This window comes from Oculina patagonica, chromosome 4 (genome assembly GCF_052425735.1).
Source record: "Oculina patagonica isolate OP01 chromosome 4, crgOcupat, whole genome shotgun sequence".
In the NCBI taxonomy this organism is placed as follows: Eukaryota; Metazoa; Cnidaria; class Anthozoa; order Scleractinia; family Oculinidae; genus Oculina; species Oculina patagonica.
The window spans coordinates 42,335,982-42,357,576 of record NC_135761.1 but is presented as its reverse complement, the minus strand read 5'-3'; the positions used below and the strand labels follow the sequence as shown (position 1 = coordinate 42,357,576).

At 42.2% G+C, this 21,595-nt stretch overlaps 3 protein-coding genes across 3 annotated transcripts; 1 reads left to right on the top strand and 2 right to left on the bottom strand.

Annotated features, from left to right (window-relative positions):
* Window positions 1-2,185: 2,185 nt before the first annotated feature.
* Window positions 2,186-7,612, top strand: LOC144648475 (uncharacterized). The gene has a single exon (XM_078508014.1). The coding sequence runs from the start codon at window positions 2,186-2,188 to the stop codon at window positions 7,610-7,612; it is 5,427 nt and encodes a 1,808-aa protein (XP_078364140.1).
* A 2,884-nt stretch (window positions 7,613-10,496) lies between these two features.
* Window positions 10,497-14,060, bottom strand: LOC144648474 (uncharacterized). The gene is made up of 5 exons (XM_078508013.1): window positions 13,835-14,060; window positions 13,318-13,730; window positions 12,830-12,997; window positions 12,127-12,526; window positions 10,497-11,795 (listed from the first exon to the last, which is right to left on the bottom strand). The coding sequence occupies exons 1-5, from the start codon at window positions 14,058-14,060 to the stop codon at window positions 11,638-11,640; spliced, it is 1,365 nt and encodes a 454-aa protein (XP_078364139.1). The 3' UTR covers window positions 10,497-11,637.
* A 656-nt stretch (window positions 14,061-14,716) lies between these two features.
* Window positions 14,717-17,040, bottom strand: LOC144648743 (uncharacterized). Its single transcript, XM_078508213.1, has one exon. The coding sequence runs from the start codon at window positions 17,033-17,035 to the stop codon at window positions 15,179-15,181; it is 1,857 nt and encodes a 618-aa protein (XP_078364339.1). The 5' UTR covers window positions 17,036-17,040; the 3' UTR covers window positions 14,717-15,178.
* Window positions 17,041-21,595: the final 4,555 nt, after the last annotated feature.

The window sequence follows — 21,595 nt, the reverse complement described above, 5'->3', positions numbered from 1 at the left end:
TCAACAAGGGTCACATACCTTTTTTTCAATTCCTAGGAAGCGGGGCACAAGGAAGATTAAAAATCGATGTTAAGACAATGTTTAATGACAAATACAGTGAGTGCAGTTTCGATGCATCTGTCCTTTTCTAAATATCATGTGTCTAGCTAGAAAAGCTCTTGGGAATGGTATATTCTCCGTTAAGTGTCTATTAGCAAGAGCGCGCCATTATACCACCTAGTGTTAATTATTTCATTTAATTCTATTTCAGGTGCAGCTTACGGAAAAGCTTAAAAAGTTCCCTATGAAGAAATAAAGGCTGGATATTCCCAAATGATAGTGGAAAACCTACCAGGCGGGATTGCTTTTAAACACCCTTCCACTTACGGAATGGATATCTTGCAAAAGATTGTCGCTGAAAAAGACAACATAGTTTTTAAAGTGGAAGGTGTCCACAAACCGGTCACCGGCCTCACCCCATCCTACAGCTCTATGGAGACACCGAACATCTCCAGAAGCAGTTTGAATAGGGAAGCCTCCAACATGACCTCCAGCAGCTCTACGGATGTGACCTCCAGTGTCAACGCCATTAGCACCACAGGACATAACTCCAGTGTAAATGGTAATAGCTCCCAGCTCCAGCGGCCCAACGGTGGTAGCTTCCCAGCTCCTGCAAGCCAACAGTGGTAGCTCCCAGCTCCCAGCTCCAGCAGCCCAATGGTGGTAACTCCCTGCTCCAGCAGCTCAACAAGGGTCACATACCTTTTTTTCAATTCCTAGGAAGCGGGGCACAAGGAAGATTAAAAATCGATGTTAAGACAATGTTTAATAAAAAATACAGTGAGTGCAGTTTCGATGCATCTGTCCTTTTCTAAATATCATGTGTCTAGCTAGAAAAGCTCTTGGGAATGGTATATTCTCCGTAAAGTGTCTATTAGCAAGAGCGCGCCATTATACCACCTAGTGTTAATTATTTCATTTAATTCTATTTCAGGTGCAGCTTACGGAAAAGCTTAAAAAGTTCCCTATGAAGAAATAAAGGCTGGATATTCCCAAATGATAGTGGAAAACCTACCAGGCGGGATTGCTTTTAAACACCCTTCCACTTACGGAATGGATATCTTGCAAAAGATTGTCGCTGAAAAAGACAACATAGTTTTTAAAGTGGAAGGTGTCCACAAACCGGTCACCGGCCTCACCCCATCCTACAGCTCTATGGAGACACCGAACATCTCCAGAAGCAGTTTTAATAGGGAAGCCTCCAACATGACCTCCAGCAGCTTTACGGATGTGACCTCCAGTGTCAACGCCATTAGCACCACAGGACATAACTCCAGTGTAAATGGTAGTAGTTCCCAGCTCCCAGCTCCAGCAGCCCAATGGTGGTAACTCCCTGCTCCAGCAGCCCAACAAGGGTCACACTGAGCGTCATTTATAGCAGTACAATGGATGTGATCCCTAGCATCACAAGCAGCAGCACCACCATGAGTGCCAACCCACACGTCACCACCAGCACGTCAACGGCGACTACTTCTGGCTGTTCAGGAGGAAAGCGTGACTTAAGCGTGACCGTGACGTTGTGTTATTTGAGTGACATATGTCAAAAGATTGGATGTGCATGCGGTGAGGTGTAAGGTTTTCTAGTCGAGTAGTTTTCCGGCCATGTTGAGCCATGATGTTAAAAAACAAGACAAGTTTAGTGTCTTTAGTAGATTAAAGTTGTGTTATTTCAAAAAAAAAAAAAAAAAAAAAAAAACAAGTTTAGTGTCTTTAGTGGATTAAAGTTGTGTTATTTCAAGATGCCTGTCTATCTTCGCAACATTTTTTGGCGACCACGACGGGAGACATGAGCTAGTGGAAATTCGAGGAATTGTCTTGCTCAAGGGGAGCTCAAGGTTGATTTATTCGCATCGCATCGCATCGCATCGCATCGCATCGTCTCGATTTGCCATTTTGGATTTCGCGTTCGCTTGTGGAACTTCGTACAGGATTTGGACTGTTTTCGGTGGTAAAAGTTCAGGAAAGTTGAGGTCAACGTTTGTTATTCTTATCGCTTCGCATGTATTTTCGTTTCACGGTTTTGTGGTTGTTTATTATCTTGACGTACAATTATTCTTTGGAGTCGTTCGTAAGGAAATCAAATCAACAAGAAGGTCTTCGAGGTTGTAGAGCGTGTGTTAAGGGTTTTGTTTTACGTCGCACGATAATGCCGCCCCCAGGAGAGTCAGAAGAAGTTGACGATAATGAAGAGCGAATTATAGAACTTAAACGGGAAAAGAGGAACAGAAAGACTACACTTACGAAAACGCGACACAATGTGGAAAGGCTTTGCGCGAGTGGCGAAGATCCCGAGTTGATTCAAAACGAAATTGACACTTTATGGAAGGTACTAGAAGCATGCCTTGCTGTCATGGACGAGCTACAGAAGGCTTATTTACACTCGGGCGACAACGACAACAAAAAGTCGGTCGCGGAAGAAATAGAAGCTGTGGAGAACGAAATAAACAATGCCATCGAAAAGGCCGAACGTGTGGCGAAGGAAATCCTGGAGAAGAAACACGTGGACGCAAGTAAAGAGGCATTGCCGCAAACTCCTTTGATGAATTTACCTCCTCCGTCAGGACATTCGCCTGCTTACAGCCACTTGTCAGGTTCTCAAAACCAAGGTAACTGTAGTCAGCGACTTAAGCCTTTAAAAGTGCCAGTGTTTAATGGTGAGAAAAGTAAATTCGAAGATTTCTGGGAGATGTTTTTGAGTCTTGTCGACCAGGGAGGGGAGCCGTCAACTATTAAAATGGCAAGATTGAGACAGAGTCTTACAGGAACTGCCCTTGAGGCCATTAGGGGTCTAGGGGTTTCAGAACCCGAGTATAATGAAGCTAAAGATATTCTTCAGTCGAAGTTTGGTGGAGAGCGAAGAAAGCTACAAGCATACATGGACCAGATCGAAAAGATGCCCCCATTGAAGAGTGCTGATGTCCAATCTTTTGAGCGGTTTGCTGATCTTGTTCGAATAGCAGTTGTTAAGTTGCAGGCAGAAGGGCGTGGTGGAGAGCTTGGTGATGGTACACTGCACAGTTTGTTAGTTAAGAAGTTGGCCGACAGTCAGGTTGAAAGTTACAGTCGCTGGTTGAGAGAACATAAGAAAGACAAGTCGGTGTTAACCTTGAGGGATTGGTTGAAGGAGGAAGTGAGGGTCCGAGTCGAGGCAGTGGAAATGGCACATGGCATTGAGGCTGAGCCTGTTGGAGGTGCTGCGGATGGTGGTAAGCATGGTGATAGAGGTCGTGGAAGCAGGAGTTTTTTCGGTGAAAATGGTAACTTAGGTAAAGAAACACCCTTTCTGAGAAGCAAGCCACCATGTGCATACTGTAAAGGATACCATGGAGTGTGGAGCTGCAGACGCTTTCAGAATCTGGAAGTGAAAGAGCGTTGGAATATCGCAAAGGAAAAACGGCTTTGTTTTCGTTGCCTGGCAAGTGATCATGAAGGAAGAGCTTGTACCAAGACTCGACCATGTAACATTAACGGTTGCACGCGGAATCACCACTACTTGTTGCATGGCTTCGCACAGGATAATACAAAGGATGGGAGAGTGGTGACTTCACGGGAGGGGGCACCTACTCATACACACACATCGACCGCCAAGCAGGAGACAGCAACCGAGGCCCTTTCCCTTCGTACAGTGCCAGTGTGGTTGAAGGCAAATGATCGCAAAGTAAAGGTGAATGCTATTTTGGATGATGGTTCTAACGAGACTTTTCTTAACGAAGAAGTCGCAGGAGTTCTTGGTCTCAAGGAGAGATACCAGACAGTTACAGTTAATGTTTTGAACAATGAAGTGGAAACATTTCAATCAATGCCATTAGATGTGACAATTGAGAGCCTTGATGGGGAGTTTAGTAAGGATATTAAAGTAAAGACTTGCCCTAAAAGGGTAACTGGAAACTACAAGGTAGAGAACTGGAAACAAAGTAAGGGCAGATGGGCTCATCTTAAGGAATGTGACTTTGCTGAGCCTGCTCAAGATGGACTTGTGGATTTGTTAATAGGCGTGGACAATGCAGAGCTGCATTATTCTAGAGCCGATATACGTGGTGAGGAAGGAGGCCCAGTTGCTCGCCTTGGACCTTTGGGTTGGACATGCATTGGATCACCAGAAGGAAAGCAGTGGACAGGAGCAAGGGCACATGTCAGTCGCACTTTGTTTGCCCGGGAGCCCAATGCCAGCGTTGATGGTGTTTGTTGTGACATTGATCGTACTTTAAAGGGATTTTGGGAGATAGAAAACTGTGGCATCGAGGGGCATGACACTGTGATTCTTACTGAAGAGGAGAATGAAGTGTTGGAGAAACTTAAGGGATCAATTCGTTACACTGGGAAAGGATACAAAGTGGGTGTACCGTGGAAGGAGGATAAACCTCGGTTACCTGATAATTGTCAGACAGCATTATCTCGGTTGTGCAACACAGAAAATAAATTAAAGAAGGACTGTGCTCTTGGGACAGAGTACTCTCAAGTTATCAAGGGTTATGTTGAGAAGGGGTACTTGAGAAGAGTTAAACCAGATGAACCATCGCCACCGGAAGTTTGGTACTTGCCTCACTTTCCAGTCGTCCGCATGGACAAAACTACCACTAAAGTACGCATTGTGTTTGACTGTTCTGCGAAAACAGATGGGGTTTCGTTGAATGATGTCATTTGTGCAGGTCCTAAGTTGCAGAAGGATTTGTTTGATGTGCTTATTCGGTTCAGGAGGAACCCTGTAGCTTTAGCCTGTGACATTAAGGAAATGTATTTGCAAGTGGAGATCGAAGAGGGAGATCGTCCTTATTTTCGAATATTATGGAGAGACCTCGATTCCAGTCGTGAACCTGATGTCTATGAGTTCAGTAGAGTAGTATTTGGTAAGAACTCTGCACCAATGGAGGCGCAGTTTGTCGCTCAAGAGAATGCTAGAAGGCACCAGGATGTGTATCCAATGGCCGCTGAAACTGTACTCAAATCAACTTACATGGATGACTCGATTGATAGTGTGGAAACTGTACAGGAGGGTATTCAGTTGTACAAAGAGCTGGACAGTCTGTGGGGAACAGCAGGCATGCAGGCAAGGAAGTGGATATCCAATTCTCCAGAGGTTGTTGCAGCCACGCCTGAAGCTGACAGAGCGACTGAGTTGCAGATCACTGAGGGGCAAGAACCTGTTGTTAAGACACTTGGTATTGCCTGGAATAGTACAGAGGACACATTTACTATTTCGACTGCAGAGGTACCTACGGAGATTCAGCCGACAAAGCGAGATGTGCTGAGGAAGGTTGCTACTATATTTGACCCACTTGGTTTTGTCAGCCCTTTTGTCGTCAAAGCTAAGATTCTGCTTCAGGAACTGTGGTCGCGGGGATATGACTGGGATGATGTCATACATGACGAAATCGCGAGTAGAATTGGGAGCTGGTATGAGCAGCTTAAGAGCCTGGGTAATGTGAAGGTGCCTAGGTGTCTTCGTGAAGCAAAGGAAGTAGTTGCTAAGAGAGTTGTTACATTTGTCGATGCTTCATTACAAGCTTATGGGACTGTTGTATACTTACAGTGTGTATACAATGATGCTACCACTACAAGTCGGTTAATTGCTTCAAAGTGCAATGTAGCACCATTAAAGCCAGTGACTGTGCCTCGCCTGGAACTTATGGGAGCTGTACTTGGTTTGCGCTTGACACAACGTTTAGCGCATGTACTTGGACTTCCCATGCAAACTGTAACATTTTACTCTGACAGTATGGACGTGTTGTGGTGGATTAGGGGTCATGGGCGGAACTTTCGTCCTTTCATTGCCAATCGCATCGGGGAGATACAGATGTTGACCGAGCCATCGCAGTGGCAACATGTAGCCACAGGAGAAAACCCAGCTGATCTATGTACAAGAGGGGCAACACCAGAGGAACTAATGGAGAACTCACTTTGGTGGCATGGACCAGAGTGGTTACTGTCAAAGGATAAGCAAAGTTGGCCTAAGATGGATCTTAGGAGTCGTCCCACTTCGTTGCCAGAAATGAAGACGTCAAATCGCAAGGAAGAGGTAGAAGATGTTGCAAGTGTTCTTACCAGTCGTGTACAGAGTCTGACGAATAGAGAAGAGAAAAAAGGGAAGTGTGAGGATTGGAGGCTTGAAACCACCCGTTTTTCAAGCTGGATACGGTTGGTACGGCTACAAGCCAGGGTGTGGCGAGTCGTCTACAATATGCGTAACCCAAAGGACAGGGTGAATGGGCAGGAACTGTTGCCAGAAGAAATTGAAGATGCCGAGGAGGAAATCATTAGTCGAGCACAGTTGGAGGCATTTCCTGAAGAATATGAGGCATTGCTGAGGGGAAAGGAAATTCCTAAGAAGAGTTCACTGGGCAAGTTATGTCCCTGGTTGGATGATCAAGGTGTAATGCGGTGTGGGGGTCGACTTCAATTTGCTGAATGTCTTCCTTACGATGTCCGGTTTCCTGTAATACTAGCAAGGGGTCAGTGGGTGACAAAGCTGATAGTCAAGTATTACCATGAGTTGTCTAACCACAGTGCTGGGACAAATTTTGTGTTATCACAGATTAGTGGAAGATTCTGGATTGTCGCAGCCCGAGAGGAAATAAGAGCGTGGGAGAATGAATGCAACGAGTGCAAGAGACGAAGGAACAAACCAGCCACACAGATAATGGGTCCATTGCCACAAGTAAGGCTGCGCTTCACATTTCGGGCATTTGACCAGACAGCGGTGGATTACGCAGGCCCGTTCACCACTATACAAGGGCGTGGGCGTCATCGGTTAAAGAGGTGGTTGTGTGTATTTACATGCTTTTCAACTCGTGCTGTTCATCTCGAAGTGGCGTGGGGGCTCGACACAGATAGTTTTCTAAATGCATTTACCAGATTCACCAGTAGGAGAGGAGTTCCCAAGGAAATGGTTAGTGATAATGGCACTAACTTTGTTGGAGCAGTAAATGAACTTAAGGAACTTGTGGGTCAATTAGACAAGGACAAGATTCAGCGAACGACTGCACAGACGGGGATAAAGTGGAAGTTTAACCCCCCAGGAGGTCCTCATTTTGGTGGGGCCCATGAGATTATGGTGAAGGCAGCCAAGAAGGCGATTTATGCTGTGCTGAGTAGCAGTGATGTCACAGATGAGGAACTAATCACAGTCGTCACAGGTGCCGAGAGTTTGCTTAACTCTAGGCCACTCACCTATCAGTCAGCAAATGTTAAAGATGATGTGCCGTTGACACCCAATCACTTCTTGTACGGGCAGATGGGTGGACAGTTCGCGCCAGAGAGTGTCGATACTACGAGATTCAACCCACGGAAGAGGTGGCGCAAGGTTCAAGAGCTGATCTCTCGAGTGTGGTCCAGGTGGTTAAAGGAGTACTTACCCATGTTAAACACTCGTCCAAAGTGGACCGAAGTTGTCAAGGACCTTAAGGAAGGAGACGTTGTGCTGGTTCTGGATCCAAAGCTGCCACGGGGGAAGTGGCCATTGAGCCGTATCATTGAAACCTATCCAGGGAGAGATGGACATTCTCGAGTCGCAAAGGTTCAGTGCGGAGAGAAGACTGTGGTGCGACCAATTCATAAGTTGGTACCACTCTCGTAGAACATTAGGAAACTTTCAGTTGAAAACATTTATTGTTACATTTTTTCGTGTTATACACACTGCGGTCCCCTCAGTGCGGGGAGGGGGAATGTTCAGGAGGAAAGCGTGACTTAAGCGTGACCGTGACGTTGTGTTATTTGAGTGACATATGTCAAAAGATTGGATGTGCATGCGGTGAGGTGTAAGGTTTTCTAGTCGAGTAGTTTTCCGGCCATGTTGAGCCATGATGTTAAAAAAACAAGACAAGTTTAGTGTCTTTAGTGGATTAAAGTTGTGTTATTTCAAGATGCCTGTCTATCTTCGCAACACTGGCATCACAAGAACTGTGACATCAGCACAAAGGCTAGTCTTATAAAAATAAGTTTGTTGAGAAAAACTGTGATACCCTCATAAAGGATAGACTTGGAGGATTAAGTTCATTAAAGCGTACCATAAATCACCATCCAATTATGTACAGGTACTTGGTAACACCTGTTGCTGTTGTTGTTACATGTAAGTAGTTTTTTAGACATAGGTTCAATTGCACTTTGTTATTCTATGATAGGTCTTCTCGTTACTCGTTATTGTTCTTTTCATTGTCATTTAAAGAGAGGGAGGTGTCACATTACGATGATGCCATGTGCTCCTAACATGCCTTCAGAGCAGGACATTGAACTGCTGTCAGTCCGCCATGTTGATGGCATGTAAAGAGCGTACTGCAGTTGTGTTAAATTGAAAGTCTCAGAAGCTATTCTGTGACAGTGTTGTTGCATATATGGCAAAGATGTTTGTAAATCACAACTGGGATGTGTTCGTGTCCGAGCTTAGCAAAGAGCTAGGATTTATCTCAGAAGCAGCTCAAGCATATGTAAAGAAATGCTCAGATCATCACAAGACAATGTCAATTCTCAAGGTTGCCCACCTTGTATTACGGCATGCAGTCGCCTTGCATGTGGTGCTGAGCTATCAGTGTCTGACTTCCTTTGACTGGGTTATGAGTGTTGGTTGGAAAGATCTCAACTACAGGTACACTTTCAATGTTACCTGGACGTACCTGATGACTATTCAGCTTCTTCATGTTGGTGTTAGAAGGAACAACACAGGGTATGTCCGAGCCGGACATATGAGCTTTGCTCTATTGGTCCACAAGAATTCAGCCTTCAGATGTGCTCTGATTGACCTACATGACTTCTTTTTCTTAATCCTAACTCCCCTTTGGGAGAATAGGGCCATAAACTAGAAGCATTTAATTTTAAAATAAAGTGTTTAATAATGTGACTAAATAAAATTTAGGCCAAGCTAGTTTCAAGCCATTGCTAGTCAGCGGCAGTTCCCAGGACTCATGCCTAACTGGCTAACAATCAGAGTCGTCTTTGCAGCTATTTCTGAAGGTGTACTGTTATCTTTTTAGCATTGAGCACAAGTTTACCTGTGCTTTTCTTGCAGGTCCATATTGCCTGTGAATTAATTATTCATTATTATTATGATCATTATCTGTCATTAATTTTTAAGAGTAACTGGCAAACAAATAAAGAAGTAGGTGAATGTGGTCTTCTTTCTGCTGCATTTTGTTCAATGAAATCTTATATTTTATCTTGTGCGTTTACCTACAGTCTAATCTAAATAGAGCCATGTGCAGGAAGCTTTAAGAAGTAAATCAATATTATTATTATTCACCAATTAACAAGTTTAAAATCAAGGGACTCAAAGGCACTCCTGTAAATGTGATGCATGAATCTGGTAATAGGGATCCTTTTCCCTACAATGTATATTGCCTTCAGAAGAACAAATACCGGAGAAATTGCTGGACATTGAATTGTTGTCCAAGAGTGCTAAAAAGAGTTACACGTTGAGGGACACAGAAGGCAAAAAAATAGGACAAATGCAATTCTTTTTAAAAACAAGAGTTAAAAGCACTCGTGGACTGCGGGAAAGTCAATGGCATTAAGGGGTAAGGTTTAAATTTATGAAAGCCAGATAATATTTTGTGTTAAGCATGTATTATAAAAGGGTGCAACACATTTCTCCCGAAATGCCTGAGGGTGCTTTTGATGTCATTTTTGGTTTAATAACAGGCCCGCCCACTGTAACTAAACGTCCTGTGGTGGGTCAAATGTACAACCAAACGAAGGAGCAAACATTCCTTACCACTGGATTATTCGGTACCCAGATGATGCCATGAGGGAGTTAAAGCAACAATTCAGAGAGTAATTTCAGAGTTTGGCGATGAATACACTGGCCTGATAGACACTGCAGAGGCTCACATAGACCTGCAGACATTTCAACTTGCCAAGAAGAATCAGGTGCATATTTTTGCCCTGTTGCAACCACCTTGTGCAACCCGCAGACGTTGGTCTCTTTAGCGCAATGAAGCAAGCCTGGTATAAGAATATCAGGCGTTTCTCCCAGAAGCACCCTAATACGGACATCACAAAGAAAAACTGCTGCAGAGTCTTTAAATCCACCTGGGATGAGGTTATGCATCCCTCCACACTAGCAAAGGCTGCAAACACAGCTGCAGAACTGTCCCAGTCTTAGAGGAAGAAATATGTGACCTTCCACGGGAAAACGTACATTAACGATTAACCGGTAAACGACTTAAAATTAACGACGAACGAACGACTTGTAAACGACTTTCTGGAGCCTTTTAACGACTTGGCGAATGCTTTGAACGATCACGCTAAAAATGTAAACGCTTTTCATTAACGATTTAACGAATGACCTCGATTCTTTGAACGCTTTTTCCAAACGATTTTAACGAATACCTTAACGATTAACAGTAAACGACTACGATTAACAGTAAACGACTACGATTAACAGTGAACGACTACGATTAACAGTAAACGACTACGATTAACAGTATCGTACGGTGTAAACGAATAGAATGATATCCAACGCTTCGAGGTTGTCAAGCAAACGACATAAAATTATTTGTTGTGATTGTTATTGTAGCGCGGCCGACTGAATTATATGCAGCAGACAAATTTCTGTTGGCTGTTAGTGGTTTGGCCGCCGAAAAACACACAATCAGACATCTTTGCAAAGGTTTATAGTGTTTTATTACTTACCGACCACACAATCAGAGTTTAAAGAAACTAAACGAAGTTTCGACTCTGGCAGACGGCAAACCATGCTGGCATCGTAAATTAACCACAGCGAACAAAGCACATCAATTATTCCAACACACCAAAATAACCCGCATTTCTCAAACAATCGCTTAATAGAATTTCGTTTCTTCGACCAGGATAACATAAAACCGTTTCAAGGATCATTTTGAGGGTTTCTTTTCCATACTCCATGGTCTCAAAGTCGTAAAGTTTTGGCTTCGATCGGATCCGAACGCGCGCGTGCAAACGATCATGAACTCATCAGCTTGTCCCCAGACTACTCCGTGCAAAGCATTGTCATAGCAACCATGCACTGTTCAATCGTTGTGCGAATGTGGCGACATAAAATTTTCCGAGCAAGAATATCGGTAAGAACGGAAATAGTATTAGCAGTAGTAAACTTTATTTACTACTCGTCTCGGACTGCGAGCAGTCTCATTCTTGCTTTAGATGTCCGTGGGCACGAACGCAAAAGCAAATGAAAACGATAAACGAGCGAAGAAGTCACGAGCGGCGCCCGCGCTACTCAAAGCGCTCGTACTTTGCATTCGCTTGCTTTCCCTTCCCCATGGATTTTTAGTCAAAAAGAGACACTGCTCGTAGTCTAGAAGGGAAGTTCTACCATCTATTCCCCAGCTATGCCCCCCCTCTTTTCTTTTTTCAGGTTTTCCTGCATGAAAATGAATGAAATGTAGCGGCTTCCGTCGTTCTTTTACTGATTTGTTATTTTTTTCGTCCGTTTCTTTTTTCGTCATCGCCACGTGTTCGTTGACTTTAAAAAACCTATTCATTAATTTCCCACAGCCCTCTATCTTATAAACCAAACACGGGTATTGTTGTAAACATGATATTCTTTATTTTTAAATATACAAATCATTTCAGTAAACACGAAATTACAAAACTTCTACGGCTGATACAGTATGTACATAGCTGGTTGACCTAGTTTGGTCGCAAAATTCCGACACTTTCACGACTGATATGCTTATTATAATGATATTTTGTAGATCGACACTTATCATTTATTTTCCCTTTAACGACTTTCCAACATTTACTTTCTTCTTCTGCAGGCCCAACAGGAAACTTCGTGAAGATCAAAACTAAAAAAGAAAAGGAGGAAATAAATTAACTAGTCAACAACAATTTTTTTTATTCGTTGAAGGTTTTCTAGTCTCGTATGCCTTTTAATAGGGTTGGGAAAATCATTGCGTTGAGATCCATAAATTTTTGTAATAAGGCTCTTGCCTTTTAGTAGGAACTTTTTTTCGCTGCGGGAGGAGAAAGAGCGTTCTTTCTCCTCCCGCCGCAAAAAAAGAACGCCTGATCGCAGGTTAGTAGAACTGTTGCGCTAAAATTAAGGTTCAATATTATTGTTCAAGTACAGTCGACTTTCTCTTAACGGACACCCCTTTTGCTCGATTAATGCGTTACCTTTTAGGGAATGGAGTCTAGTTCGGTCAAGTGGCGGTTTTTCGTAGGTTCCTTCTGTGTTGCACGTGGCCAGTTCCTCCTTCGTGAAGAAATAAGGCAGCAATCTGACGGCGCATCGGTGTCGTTGTTTTTCACACTGCAGAGCTTCGCGGACTTTCGCTACCTTTCTGGGGGTCACACAGCTCCGGATAAGCTCGTCTGTCACTGGGCATGGACTGTCGGGAACAGACTGCTGTGGCACGGCATAAGGCACGACGGGGCTGAGTGAGCTGTCGATATCCTGCAGTGTTTGTAGTCTAATCAAGGCATCTGCATCGATTGTGGTCAGGTCTAGTGATTCGTTCACGATTTCCCCAGTGGATGAAGTGTTAGCAGGACTGAAACTGTCATCGGTACTGAACTACAAAGTAAAGAGTGGAATTGACGTCGTATTGATAAAATTCTAATAATTTATGAGCCGGGCTATGAAATAGTGACTACTTTAAATGAAGAACCAGTACTAGTAGACTAGTCGTGGTTTAAATGGTGAGTATTTTGAATTACAAAGCGCGCAAAATCATATCATGCAACAACTGAACTTCGCTACAACTGGAGAAAATATTTGCAACAATTGAGTTAATTTAAGTCGAGAAAAACAGGTGCCAAATTAGTGTAAGTCAATTCTTATATAAAATGATACATGTAGCTTCAAATTGGTACTTACCACTTCGCAAGGGATGGGAGCTGGGTTGTTTGGAACTGCTTCCCAAGGGATGGGAGCTGGGTTGTTTGGAACTGCTTCCAGACGATCTAGACGCTCTTCAATTCTTTCTAATGACGCAGTCATTCTACCTTCAAGTGACACCATGGCTCTTTCGACTTTTTCAATCACCTGTAAATTGACAATAGAGAGTTGTTTCACTTGGTAATTTTATTTAAAAAACGCATCGCGTACAATAAATTTACGGTAAGTGAAATTGCATTTAATTAATAAATTTAGAACGAGTCAGCAATGTTACGAGCCATGAAATCGAGTCGTTTCTCAGTTGTTTTAACCAATTAATTTATTGTCGATTCAACCGAAACCAAGACAGTCAAAAAGTCAATATCGTCATGTTAACTAATCTCGTTTACGCCAGTGACTGTGAGCATCTTGACAGTTTTCCCTGTAGAGCGCGAAAGAGTATAACAAAAAAGAAAGTCTGAACATACCTTACAAAACTTCTCACTGACAAGTAACTGTCTCTCAGCGACAAGTTGACTGGCCTCTTGTAGTTCTTCTACCTTTTTCGTGAGAGCTTCGCAGTCTCTGTTCTTCTCTTCGAGCTGTCTTTTCAGTTCGTCGAGTTGATGAGTTGGCGGAATGCTACCAGTTGGCGGTTCTGTTACTGTCGGCGGTTCTACCACAGTCGGCATGGTCCCGTTCTCGCTGTTGTCGATTTCGATTTCAGTGGGTCTCGCCCTCTTCGCAGCACGGTTTGCGTTCCACTCCGCTTCTCTCTTTTTTTGCCCAAGAATAAAACGAGCGTATGGATCAGCAACGGTCGGCATTTCTTCGACGGGAACGTGCTGGTCGTTGGCTGGAACTTCAGAAACTTCACAAGCGTTTGGTGCAGACTTTTTTCCTATTCAAAGCAGAAGAGAAACGTTTTAGAGAAAGCAAACAAGTCAAGCAAATAAAACGTTAAGTTACGCAGCAGTTGCTAAATGTATTGCTAAATATATTTACCTTTCTTTGACTGTCTGGGTTCCCATGGCTCGCACACTTCGGCATCGTACCATCGCGAGCAGAATTTTACTTTAACTAAATCGCCTGGTTTCAGAGAAGACAACTCCTTCTCTTCACCTGCATCATCACCAGCCAGTTTCATCTCCTTTCTTTTAGGCCAGTGTGGTCGATCTCTCCAGTGGCATTTTGTCTTCCACAAGACTTTTACCTTGTCATTAACAGACATGTTGAAAGTTGTTATCGCGGTAATTTGATTGCACACGCGTCGATCTATTATCGAAATGATAGTAAAACTGCATTCTGTTGCTAGTCATCGATACTTCATTGTCGAAGCTTTGTATTGTGATTGGTGGAAAAATGCGTCGCAAAAACAAACAATCACATTAATTATCGTTGTTTAGCAACACATGCTAGTTACAATTATGCAAACTGTTTTCACGTGCACTCGTAACTTTCTTTTAAGTCATTTTCGATACTTAACATTGCGCCTTTCCGAAGCTTTGTATTGTGATTGCCGCGCCTGGAAAAATGCGTCGCAAAAACAAACAATCACATTAATTATCGTTGTTTAGCAACACATGCTAGTTACAATTATGCAAACTGTTTTCCCACGTGCTAAAAAACACTCGTAACTTTCTTTTAAGTTATTTTCTTTGCGTTAACAATGGCGGCCTTTCGCGACGCTCTTTTTTGTTTTCGCCGCGCGCGCTGGAAGAATTAAAGTGAAAAACAGCTTGTAATTTTTTTTTTCTGTAGTGACTAAAAGAACACTAGCCTGCGTTCTTGGCGCGCTCGAACTCCGCTACTTCTACCCCTTAGAACGCCGGCTTAAAAATCACTCGTAACTTTCTTTTAAGTTTATTTTCTTTGGGTTAACAATGGCGGCCTTTCGCGACGCTCTTTTTTGTTTTCGCCGCGCGCGCTGGAAGAATTAAAGTGAAAAACAGCTTGTAATTTTTTTTTTCTGTAGTGACTAAAAGAACACTAGCCTGCGTTCTTGGCGCGCTCGAACTCCGCTACTTCTACCCCTTAGAACGCCGACTAAAAAATCACTTGAACTTTCTTTGAAGTTATTTTCTTTGCGTTAACAATGGCGGCCTTTCGCGACGCTTTTTTTTTTTCATTCACGCTGCGCGCGTTGGAAGAATTAAAGTAAAAACTCTCAAAGTTTTCTTTTTCCGTGATGCAATTCAACAGCAACAAATTTCTGTTATATCTACTTTAATTACAAGTTTTTTGAAAACATTTACACCATAAAAGCGTGTTTGAATTACAAACAAAATAATAGTCGTTCTATTTACAAAATTGAAGCGTGTTAGACTTATGTTCAAAATGACAGTCTGTTTATGGTGCTGGCGCCACAAAGTCTTCTGTGCCAAATTTACAAAATTGCCTTATTTCGCGGTACAGGTATGACTTTCTCTCATCGTTTAAGCCCTCTGGAGAAATCTCTGGAGGAAGAACAGCTGGCGGTGGACGAACTGACGGGTCTTTCAGCAACATAAATGATTGTTCAGCAGAAGAGCGTTTCTCTTTACAGTAAACTTTACCAGGTTCATCCACTGAGAACCGAAAATGGTGGTACTTCAAGATGTTTGGGATTTTTTTGAAGTATCCTCCAAGAAAGGACGCCCAGTCATACACTGGTACAATGACTCTACCGTCATGAGTTCCGACCAATTGGACTTTGTTAACGCCGACAGAACTGGAACCCTCGATCATTTCCGCAAGCTCGTAAATAGACGAAATGAAGTTCACCTTGTAAGCTTTCTTAATAATGCCGAAGCAGCGATCAGGTGCAAATTTCGTGTGTCCAGCAATTAAAAAAGAATAAGTAATGTTCTGGTGGAGGGCACTCATTATTCTCCAGGCAAAGTACCAGAGGAAATAGTTATTTTTGTTCTGTCCCGAACAATTGTCTGCGTGAAGGTGCGCGTGCGTTTCTCCAAGACCATGATTTGCGAAGAAGTTGTGAACATAGCTAATAGTCGAGTTCGCACCTTTTCCAACGCTGGAAGCTTCGTCGATGAGATAATTAACTTGCCTCGGGATGGCCTCACATATTATACCGAAAATCCCACATTTTCGCGGTGTCTTGAAATAGATGGGACCGGGCTGCATGGGATTGCTCGGATAATGCACCTGTTGTGCATAGTCAAAGGAATAATGCATTGTTCCTGGAGTTGAACATGGTGCACGTGTTTCACTTAATTCTATAGTGTTCTCGATTGCCTGGAAGATATCTGATGCCTCCTTGCATGCCGCTTTGTAATGTTCCCTTTCACTCAACGCCAAGTTTAAATGTTCTTGTTGTTCTCGAACGCAATCTGATTTTTCGCGATCAGGCAGATTCGCAGCTCGAAGAAGCTTTGTCGTATTTTGCTGACATGTCAAGCACAGATCAGTCATTGGTTTTGCTACCACGAGGTTGGGATGAAATTGTTCCCACAGTTCCACAAACTTTGAATAGCTGACAGCCTGCTTTTCCGTGGCTTTGCACGCGACTTCGAAAGTGCGCCAAACGCCGATCTTTGTTTCATGGGAGGACAGGAGTTTAATATCCTCGTCTTTGTAGCCAGGAATCCTTCCAGGGAGCGAAATTGCATTTTCTTCTGCATAGTTTGATAGAAATAATTTGACATCCTCGACCACCGCATAAGGAAGAGTATTCTTAGGAAGCCGTTTGGTGTTTCCATGTGTCCTCGATGTAAGGCCGCTGTTCTCATAATGTTCCCGTAATCGGCGAAGGCGGGAGTCGCTTATCCCATACAAGATAAGAAACATATCGCGACAAATCGGCATTGACTGGAACAGAAAGTTACTTCGAGGACTTCTCTTTCTTTTCTGTCCAACATTTTCAACACGGGTGACGGCTTGTATGTTAGCCAAAACTACGAGGTCTAGTTCTCGAGAAGACAGCTCGTGGCAATTATTTAAATTTGTGATGATCTCTTCTTCGGTAAACTGAGACGAACACGGACCATCCTTTGGACCTCGGGAGCAATTGCAACCAACTTTTAAGAATTCTTTCACTTTCTCCATCATTTGATTTTCTGTTTCTCGCTGTTCGATATCTACTTCTTCCGCCATTGTCAATGAGATTCTAATAAAACATGCAAAACGCTGACAGTGTTCAAAAAACAATCGACCGTTGCTATAACGACCTATCACGCGGATTGGCCTGGGGACAAGTGTTTTCATGCGATCGGCCTGCGATCGGTCGAAAACGTGGTTCCTTTGGACATTCACGTTAAAATATAAATTCCAGGTTCTCAAACATTCTCCAATGCTGAAAAGGAATGTTGTTTGCAAAAATGCTGATCGAAAAGCGCTTAGAAATTGTGACTAGAAATGTAGCTATCGTGTTGGGAACGAACAATTTCACATACGAAGCTCGGCGCACACGTGAGAAGTTTCGCCGAACAGAACAGTTCATTTAGTCATGATTTAGCAGTTGCCGGGGAAAGGTATGTTTGTAATGTATGTTAACTTCTTTTCAACGAATAAACGAACTTGAATTGCTACTTGCTTGCTTACTCGTTCACTACGATGTTAATTATTACATGTTATCAAAAAAATGTTTTCTGCGAACAGTACCGTCGACTGCAGATTGTGGATATCGATCGATGGTACATTGCCGACAATCAAATTGAGCTCAGTTTTAACTGCTTAACCAAAAACTGACCAGCTGATTGAATGAGGTTTCGATCAACGCTTCAAACGCCGTTCAGAGGAAATTTCGACGCTTTACTTTTAAATTGAATGACTTTTTTGAACGCCGTTCAGGGAAAATTTTAACGACTTTTTGAACGACTTTTGCTGACGACTTTAACGACCTGTGAAAACAGTTCAAACGATTTCTCTAACGATTTTAACGACAAGGGAAAAAAACTTAACGATTTTCCAAATGCTTTTAACGATTTTCTAAACGATTTAAACGCCAAATGAACGATTAACAAACGACTTGAAGCGTTTAACGCGAAGTCGTTAATGTACGTTTTCCCGTGGAAGGTCACATATATCAAATGACCATCTTTACACATCAATCCCATTAGCTCAATGGCTGTTCGAACGTGGTATCACCTCTACTGGCACCCTTAAGTGCTTGACTCGTGACTCTCAAAACATCTGTCTTATCAAACGCTGGTGTTTTAAACGCTGCTATGAAACCAGCAAGCTGTTACCTTTTTAGAACTGACCCTGGAGCCTTTCAATGGAGAAACAACAAAATGGTTGAAATTTTGGAACAGCCTTGTATTAGCCATTCACAAGAACCCAAGAAATTCTACAGTAGACAAGTTTATCTATTTACGTAGTTTGGTCACTAAAACAGCCATATCAACCATCACAGATTTTTCACTTTGTACAAAAAAGTATGAAGAAGCTGTAAATTTGTTAGTAATTAATTATAAGTAATTATTGCCAGTCATATGGAACACTTGCCATAATCCACACCTGGCAAATATGAAAGACAAAATGGAAATGAGAGCTGTTTAAGAGAAAGTTGAAGCAAACATTGGCAGCCTCCAAAATGTGGATATAAGTTCCTGCAGCATGGTTTCTGTTAGTTGTGATGCCATCTAAACTAGCCCACAATTTGCAGCTTCTTAGAAGCAAAATGTTTGAGTAAGGGAAGCTACATCAGCAGCTGATTAAGCAGAGCCTTGCAATTGCAGATGATTAGTTCCAAAAACTTCCTCCTTAAAACGTTTGGGTTGGCATCTGACTGTTTTTGTTTGTGCAATGTTGTGCAAGTGGCTTTAAATGGATTGACAGATTGTTATTAATTGTTATTGTTAAAGGGTTTTTATTCATATGCAAAATAAACACAAATAATCAAGTTCGGCCAATCACATGCACTGTTAATAAAACAATCAACTAATTGTTATTGTTTACTTGATCCATATAACAGACTATAAAACACCTTGAGTCTGAAAGGTCTCTTTCATTGGGATTAAGTTTGCAAATCCATACTCCACTTCTCGACTCCACTTCTCGAGATGTCTGTGTTCGACATTTCCATTGTGAAAACAGGTGTGGTGTCTGCAATGAAGATAAACCAGATCAAAAGATGAGGTCGTCAAAAACCTCAAGAGGCGCCTCGCCAATGCCAAGAAAATCATTTCCGACCTAAGAGCAGAGGTACAACAGCTGAAACAGAAGTGGACCAGCCAGAGAGACAACAGCAGCCCATACAACAGGAGCAGCACAAGCAGCACTAGCAAACGCTTTTTTGAACAGGGACCTGAAAGAACTGATGGATAAAACCATGAAGGATAATGAAGAATTAATAAGCTTACAAGACTACATTGGCTGACTACATTATCTGTCTCCATTTTCTCAAGCCGCATGCATTTGTAAATTGCAGTAGATCACGAATCACTAATTATTTATTACTGGAGATTTTTGTGTCAATTCTGCCTTGGCCTTGAAACTGTTGGGAAACTTAAGATCATACAAGTCCTTTCCTAGCCTTTTCCTCGTTGTTATTGTATTTTGGCTTGTTAAAATTAGCTTGTTTCTGTACAGTTTACGGAAAAAAGCGACTGTTATACATATTCAAGATGTGCTGAAACACTGGAATTTGAGTGTAAAAGCGAATCACTGCTAGGCACTAAACACATAGATTTGTCACTCAAGGAAAACTTTTATTTCGGTTGTTCAATACAGTACAATGATGAAATTTATCAATCGTCTTCATCTACCGAATTTAACAGTTTCTGAGTAGTTGTAAGTTTTATTTTGTTTGCGTGTTAAGTGTTTATTAACTTGTTTAATGCAAATGCAAGTTTGTATATATTAAAGCGGTACAAATTCAGTCTATATTTGTGTTATTTTTGATCAATTGAATTTTTCATATGAATTGTAAGGCGTTTGCCTCAGGTTGTTTCTTGGTTCTTGTTTCTTGGTTTCCTAGTTTCCACTGAAGTTAATAATTTCTCAGTGTTGTTTATATCAAATTTCTTAATAAGTGATTTTACAGGACTAAAAACAAAATGTCTTTACTCCTGGTATATGCTACAGCAATTTGTCGTTTTATTACATTGTACTTTGAATTTCACTGTTGATCGAGTGAATAAAAGAGTCAACGCATTGTTAATTGAGGCGAAGATCTTGAAGTGTAATTGGAAAATAGATGAGAAAAAAGATGAGAAAAAGGTAATTATAGCGATTGTATGATATATGGTTTCTTTTTCTAAAAACGTATAAAAAGTTTTATTGCCCCTTTTTTATTGTAGCTTTATTGTTAGAAAAAGTAAGCATTGTTGTGAGGAGATTCCAGCGAGAGCACTCAAAGGCTTCTTAGGGGGTGTAATTACAGTTACTGTAATACATTTTCACAAAAAGTAACCAATTAATAACAGATAACTTTATTCATCCGTTTTGCACCCCTAGATTTTATTGTCTGGTGTTCAATATAAAAAACGTTGGACAGGTACAATTTCTTACCGAGTTACATGCATGTGTATTGTCTGATGAGACAGAAAATAAATGCTAGCTTATAATGAAGAAACAGGTATGCAAAAGCATCAATCATCAGGGATGTTTTTGTGATAAGCACCAGCACATTCAACCAATTTCCTGTAAGGGGAATGGCTTCTTTTGCATGTAAGCAATGAGCAAAATGTCCACACAAATTACCATACAGTAAGTTACACCATCGAAGAGACATTTATCATTCCTCTACGTTTGGGCATTGCAATGCAATGCTTCAAACAATAGTCACATGTCATATTTTGTATCTTATTTTAACTTAATATGGTAAGACGATGTATATACTTTTATGTTAAGTATTGGACTCTGGCCAATGGTTGTATAATACGTAGTAGCGAGTCAGTCATTGTCAGTGCGTGACATGGGCTTGCCTTTAAAGCCCACGATATATTATTATTCAAATCAGTCTTTCTTAGCTAGCAGAGCCGTCTTTGTATTTTGTTATCAATCTTCAAAATGCCTCCCAAAACGAAAAGTTCGAAAAAGTTCAACAAACACAGCCATGTTCTCCCCCGAGAGTACATGGCTCTTCAAATTTTGCCGCAGTCAGGACATCCCTGTAATTTAAAAGACGTCCTGGTTGAGAACCAGATTACAACGAAGCACGTATTTGAGCACATCACAGAGCAGGAAACATCCTACTTTGGCGTGTCATTTCTCTTCTAAGAAAAGAGTCATCTCCCCCCTCCGACACTGCCAAAGCCGACCTTGGTGGAAGTGGCAATGATATCTTGCCTGGATTCAATTTGGCAGAGGAGATTTCTAAGGTGGAAGAGGAATTTCAAGCCCCTCAGTCGGCGCAGGATACTCCGCCATCAGAGACAGCCCCATTAGCTGCTATTTACAGCGGTCTTACCGAGTATAAAAGGAACAACCACACCACGTCATGCACATTGCCATTTCGATAGAAGTCGCTCTCTAGTGCTCGCTATGTCGGCTAGTAATTCTCGACAAGTTAATGGACCGGCAGCACCACATGTACAAGTTCCTGCAGCGCCACAAGTTCCTGTAGCGCAACTAATTCCTGCAGCGCCGCAAGTTCCTGCAGCGCCACATGTACAAATTCCTGCAGCGCCTCAAGTTCCTGTTGCGCAACTAATTCCTGCAGCGCCACATGTACAAGTTCCTGCAGCGCCGCAAGTTCCTGCAGCGCCTCAAGTTCCTGCAGCGCCGCAAGTTCCTGTAGTGTCACAAGTTCCTGCAGCGCCGCAGGAACTATTTCTATTTAGCTTTTTGTTTTTTCCCGGCTTCGTCTTTCGTTATTCG